This window comes from Trachymyrmex septentrionalis, unplaced genomic scaffold (genome assembly GCF_001594115.1).
Source record: "Trachymyrmex septentrionalis isolate Tsep2-gDNA-1 unplaced genomic scaffold, Tsep1.0 scaffold32, whole genome shotgun sequence".
In the NCBI taxonomy this organism is placed as follows: Eukaryota; Metazoa; Arthropoda; class Insecta; order Hymenoptera; family Formicidae; genus Trachymyrmex; species Trachymyrmex septentrionalis.
In genome coordinates, this window is record NW_017305485.1 from 2014655 (window position 1) to 2021702 (window position 7048).

Here is a 7048-nt window from a genome sequence, read left to right on the forward strand (position 1 = left end):
CTTTGGAGTAGAATTTAATTCTAAAGAATGACAGTTGAGCCAGTCTTGATAAAGTGTGGATTAATTGTCGATTTTTAAGAGTGAGATTTTACTCTTTAGAATTAGATTCCAAAGATTTTAGAGAATATGTTTTTTTACATATATTTTTTCTTTTTTTCTTTATACTATCGTTTTTTTCTATGAACAACTCCGAAATGATAATTTTTTAGTTGTCATTATTGTAGCAAATCAGTGAATTATATAAATATTTAAAATAACGAATCAAAAAAATAAGTAAAAATAAGAATACTTGGTAAAGGAAAGCAGTAACAAATGAAGAAGTAATAGTAGTAGTGAAATGAAGTAATAACAAAGTTAGAGCTGCCTGTTCATTACATTCGTTCATTTGTCTCAGAAATAAGAGAAACATTGCCTCGAAGCATATTACGCTGTTATTTAAAAAAAGTTTACTTTAGTTAGATGGAAATGCTTTAACAAGACCGACTGGAAATATTCGCAGATTGAAAAAAATAGTTGCTGAATAATCGACGCACTCTATTTTATTAAAGTCCTTGTGCCTCGACAAAATAGCTCGTCCATTATTTTCTGGCTGTTGGACAACACGTTCACGCGAAATAAATTCACTCGAAGCTTTGTCACCCGGCCACCGTTTTTCGGCCAGATTCGCTTTTCAAACTTTTGTTTTAATACGCACAGTAAGTTATAACAATGAGACAGAATAATGTGCGAATATCGTAAAACAATATAATTATGCAATATCGCTTGATATGCTCTCGTGGGATAAAATTCCCGCAAAGGCTATATAGGTACTTATGTTGTCCGAGTGTTAAAAACGATACTCAGATGGGCAATAAAGGATTAAACAAAATGAACATGCAGTTTAATTTTATTCACTGGCGCACATTAAGTTTTTTTTTTATTACGTAAATCTCTCCAAAACATTGCTTGCTCTCTCTTTATTTACTATATTACATATGAGTTATAATTTATGTGGAGAATTTTTTTTTATTCTTCCATTTATTGAGGTAATACAAATACAATAATTAAACTTTTTTTTTGCATATCTAAAAATAGCGTAATTTTTTGTTATTTGTTAATTCTAATAAAAACGTATTTAATATCACATATATACTATTACATATATTATTAATTCGATATTTAAAAAATGCAAATATGACTGTATGGAAGATTGTGCGATTTTATATGCAAAATCGATGTTCGAATTTTTGCTGCAGAAAAACTTGATTGCAAATTTATCGGGAAATCTATAGAAATGAAAGAATGCAAAATGATTCTGAATACTTTCTATACATACATTTACCTATATACGTGTAATGATAATCGCTTGTGAAATGTTCGATCAGCGAATCCTTTCGCATCTTTGAATGGAACTCCAAATCGAATCGTTCGTTATCGTCATACCCTGAATTCTTTGTGCAAGAGATTTCTAATCGCGCGTTCGACGATATTATACGCGTGTTTGAGATCCGTAGCGGCACGTTTTCATCTTTAAGCTCTGCAATTGATTAAATTCGCGACTACAACATCTGATGTACCTACTTTAATCACTTTTGTAGATTTTCAATTTTCGTTTGTTGAGAACGCTAAAAAGTTCAATCGAAAAATTCACGAAATTTCATGATTATAATTTTCATTTAACACACTATTTTAAAATTCGGTTTTATCTATTATAATATCCCCAATCAGAATTCTATCGATATTATTGTATTGTGTAAAAAGAAAAGATCTCAAGCAGTTTAAGAAAAATAATTATTTGAAAATTTTTTATACGTATGGACAAATGTTTTTCACTTAATCTGAATTTTGCAAAAGTGCTTCATCTAAAACAGTCAGAACAATAATTTAGCGCATTTTATCGGTGACACGGAAAATTTTTATTCACAATTTTTATCACAACTCATAAACTCAAAAAATTTTATTTATCAAATTTGTAACATAATAAATTGTGACATATGTAGTGTAATATAGAAAATCAAAGAACCAAATTTCATAATTTTCATTAATGTATGTGATAATTCGTTTCCTAATATTTATATAATATGAATTAAGTGACAGTTTCTTCTTCGAAAATGTAACAAAATTGTCGTTAAAATAATTAAAGAGATGATTAAAATTTCCTATCTCGGTAAAAGTATCTTCAAGTTTTTTTTTAATTTAAATTTAGAATAACTTTAATTTTTATCTTCTATGAAGAATTTTTAGTTTATTTACTGTGATTGAAGCACCATATTCAAGCCATGTTCGTGGTTTCTGAACATAGGACAGAATTCCCCTTTGTACATTCACGTGCGGTTTATTACATTGATGGTGTCATTAATAATTAACAAAGGCGTCAATTATTCGAGATTCAGGTAGAATGTTACGCCGCAGGAATGATCGTTACTTCTATGACATGGCAATGTTGATTAGAAGATTATTGGATCTGACGTTAAAACGGATCTCTCAATCTCTATCTTGACGTCTCTAGATATAATAATTTCTTTTACTGTTAATATATAGAGATTAAGTTGATCATATTTCTTTATTATTTATGAAAAAAGTGCAAGAATAGCTTATCGAAATAGAAAGAGATCCATAATTATATTTGTTATTATAAGATTATTGTTAGATATTCGTTAAATGACAAACAAATGAACGTTGCAATTGGATACTCAATTAGCTATATATGAGAAAAAAAATCATTGTACTTCTATTTGTTTTTCTTCTTTTATGGATAAGTAGGTTTCATTGTTGTCTTTTAATTTTTATGTTAAGTTAATTTTTAATTTTCTTAGAGATTTGATCTTTTCTGAGAGTATTACTTGCTATTTTTTATTAATTCTTTTTAAGATTTGCTGGGTAACGTATTTTTCAGTAATTTATATATTACAGGCAATGTTTATTATATATGAGTATTGTACCTGAAGCTTGTGCGCAAGAAAAGTCTCCTTATTTTGTACACTCGTAGGAGATTTTTAATTTTCTTTTTAAAATTTAACTTGAAAGTTTTTCTCTAAAACGTAATAGTCGTAAAAATAATAAGAGATTTATTTAATTAAAATAGTAACAAACGGCTCAAATAATTAAATAAGTTGCTATGAAGAACTACAAGCTAATAAACTAACAATTTGTGTTGCAATAAAGTATATATAATTTAAACCTAAGATAATAAAATACATATTAACTGTTGAAACAAAACCGAACATTTAAATGGCATATATATTTTTAATGTATAACCTAATTACATGATAAAAATATTGGTAAATTGAAATAGACGTTTCGACCTCCCACGGGGTTATTATTAATGTTAATCGATAATTTTAAATTAAGAAATTTATTCTTGTTTCTTTATGTTTAGAAGATAATTTTTACAATCGGCTTTGCTTTTTAATTTTTCAAGAGCTTTGATATTTTTTTGTCGAGAGTATTACTTTTCTATTTTTTATTAATTTTTTTGACTTGCTGGGTAACGTATCTCTCAGTAATTTATATATTACAAGCAATATTTATTATATTATATCCGAAGCTTGTGCGCAAGAGAGAAGTCTCCTTGTTTTTGTACACTTGTAGGAGATTTTTAATTTTCTTTCTAAAATTCAACTTGAAAGTTTTTCTCTAAAACGCAATGGTCGCAAAAATAATTACAGATTTGTTTTTTTTTTTTTATATTTTGAAAGTAATTTTTACAATTATTAAATATATATTTATAAATTTTTATTATTAAAATTACTAATTTCAACATTATAACAACTTTATAACATTGTCGGCTTTGTTTTTTAATTTTTTAATTTATTTGTTCTTATTATACATCGAATGACATATCAATTAATTCGTGTCAAATACGAATTTATTGCAAATGCAGTAGCATACCTGTTGCTGATTCTCTCGCTGTGTGGTCAGACGTGCTTCGACACACTGTCGGGTTTCAAGAAATGCCTGTCTTTGCGCCAATTCCCGTGGGTGATGTGTCAGTGCGCCGGCTACGTTCGTCCCGCCGACTACCACGATCGAGCTTAGCAACTAAAATAGAAATAAAGTTGTACTGTTAGACTACAGTCAATTACAGCTAGCTCAATTCGATTAGCATTTTTTTTAGTGTTTCAGATCTCGAGTTACTCTCGATCTTGCATTAATTTCAGTTAGCTCTTCTTCACATTTTTGCAAAATTAGAATCTAATGTTATTAATATTAAATAAAAAACATTATAGAAATTATTTATAAGCAAATGCTTTCTAATATTGCTGTAAAATATTCCGAAAGTAATGTATCAGAAACAAATAAATTAGTATATGTTTTTAAAAAAATTTTGAAAACAGATTTTTTAAAAATAAAGATTTCAAAAAAAATAATTCTGTATTCTAATATTAAATTCTTCAGTACTTATTTCTTGTAGATTACAAACATAAGAAACGATTTAAATATCCAGTTTTAGAAATTTAATAAGAAAAAGTACAAAGTATATTTTTATTTCAGTAATTTAGAATACCTTGCGATTTTTCTTAAAAGACTGATAGTTCCCAGTCTTCATAAAATATAAGAAATATCCACAATGAAGCGGATCGTAATTGTTCGATTGTAACGAAAGAATCGTATGCGTACTCATGAACGTGGATAAGGAAGAACCAGTGGATTACGAGTGTCACAAGATGAGGATCGTGAACGAGACTGCTAAGAAGAGTTTTAATGCCGGATCAGTGGCTATAAGCCGGGGATCGGGTAGAAAAGAGCGTAGTCGGAAGAGAAAGTTTAATACTGGATTAGAGAAAAGTGGAAGGGTGGAGATTAAAGGAAAGAGAGTTGAAGGAGGAGGAGGATGAAGAAGAATCTTGCAAGCGTTGAAGGATATGGAAAAAGCGTTAATGGACTTAACAGAGGAAACCAGATATGCGGTTATACGAGTGCTAATTCAATAACATAATTGCGATTTATTATAACATGAGGTTAGGTTCAGCCGCGAGTAATGGATAAATTGTGCTTTTAATTGTTGTTTTTCTCTATTACATTATTTAGTTATATAAAACATGCATATCAAATTCAATGATAAATCACAGTTGAAGTAATATAGCTCGAGGATATATGCATTAATTCGACGGATAATATTTGTAACTTTTTGTCGCTAACCAGAATTCGCTCGTCACTGTCACGTTTGACAATATTTGGTTTGGGGCCATACTGGCTGACGAATATTACATGCGTGACGGATTTTATTTTACCATTTGTATAAAGTCTACCTTTGCGGATCAGAATCAATTTGGCTGTGGCCCTTCGGCTCTTTCGATGCTGATAAAAACGCATATCAATGCGAATTCCACTCGCAATCGATGAATGCGTGTACGAATGACTTTGTAAGCCGTCGACGTTGCTCACGATTCGGTCGGCTTTATTGGTGGCAAATTTTCTCGCGAATGCGGCGCACGTGCAGCTGCAACGATGCACGTGCGGTATACGACCGGCACGTTGTATCATGTACTTGCGACATTTGCAGACCTTGCCAAATGCAGCGTGAATTGTCTGACAAAAAGAGCTTAGAAACGATGGGCTAAATATATTTGTACAAATCAATGTAGGCGTAGAATTGAATTTACGCAAATTGCAAATTTTGCAAGGAAGACGAGAAACGACTTTCGCGATTTTGGCAATGTAGAAAATGCAAAATGTGAAAGCAGGATGGAAGGAGAGATTTATTAATGTAACACATATTTTTTAACAACCTCCATTATCATTATTGGCTCTATAACTGTACAGCTTGGGGAACATAAGCTGGGAATTGTGATATTTCACATATTTCATTTTTATTCAAATTTTTTAAATGTCGCATTAAAGTATTACGAAAAAAGGGAGATTAAAGAAGAAATAAATGGTAGTGAAAGATTTATTCATAAAACTCAAAAAATTATTTGTTATTATACAATTAGTTAAGCAATCATTCAGTTAAATTCCTTTTCTTTATTTCTTCTCTTCTTTTTCCCTATCTGACAGCTTACATTTAAGCTAGTATTGTGCGAGATTGCGCGATCTGTACATAGATTATCAACGCAACGTGCAGGAAGTTCGAATAGGAAGCGATAGACAGACACGTGTTTCGTTCTTGATAAATATCTCTTGCGTGGGTTCAGCGATTGACATCGCTCTTATTTTTAGACTTCAAGCCCTAACGCGCTCTCGTTACACGATTCAATAAGCACAATGTGAAATGGAAGAGGATTAGCGGCAACCCTCACTTTCTTTTTCACGCTATGATGGCAAGATGGGTATTTAAGAGGGTGACAGCTTTGCGGTGACAAAAATCGATGGCCTGGCTTCGGAGGAATCAAAAGAAACGCTACAACCGCGACAACGTGAGACCTCGTTTCGATCGACACTGACGAAACTCTTATTGGTCAATATTTAAATAAGCTCTTGTCAATATTTATTGCAGCATACGTGAAGGCTTTGCCAATGTACTTAGTCCCCGAAGAAACTTGTTTTTCCAACTTTTAGGCTGACACGCGCGCTCATAACGAAACCCCCCCCCCCCTCTTCTCCGAGTCTCTTTCGTCGTTTCTTTAGCAAATGAGATCTTAAAAGTGTTATACATGTCTTGGTTGAGTGGCTGAGTTTGCCATAGAATTTGATCGCATGGAAAATGATAAAATAATAAAAAGTAAAAAGCTTCTCTTCTTTAAATTTAGAATTCGTTGACACATCAATCAATTTAAAGTAATAACCTTAAAAGTATTAACCTTCTGAGGACCGGCATGTTTTTGACCGACTTTTTTATTTTAAGGGCTAGAACTTTTTTGTCAATATTATGGGATTGAGTGGCAAAAAAGATGGCGCTACTGTGGAGTCCCTAAAGCGGCCTCTGGTCTTCTACACATTAAGGCATTTTTATTACGTGAAAGTCATCAACTAATTTCTCAGTTTTACAAACAACACAAAAGCAAGCAGATTGAAAAATAAATATCAAGAAGTTGCCTTTTTTTTAAGCAAAATTTTAATTTATTGACTACCTAAACAAAGTCAAATTAAATTCGATAAAGGAGTATAAAAGCCATTTGGCCTTTTA

The 7048-nt window shown here is 31.1% G+C and overlaps 1 protein-coding gene across 1 annotated transcript in view; it reads right to left on the reverse strand.

The window, feature by feature from the left end:
• Nucleotides 1–7048, reverse strand: part of LOC108749983 (adenylate cyclase type 6) — a 127561-nt gene that overhangs the window by 22493 nt on the left and 98020 nt on the right. Inside the window, exon 7 of the mRNA XM_018489120.1 lies at nt 3871–4020. Coding sequence (XP_018344622.1) covers nt 3871–4020 — 150 coding nt within the window. The remainder of the gene's footprint in view (nt 1–3870; nt 4021–7048) is intronic.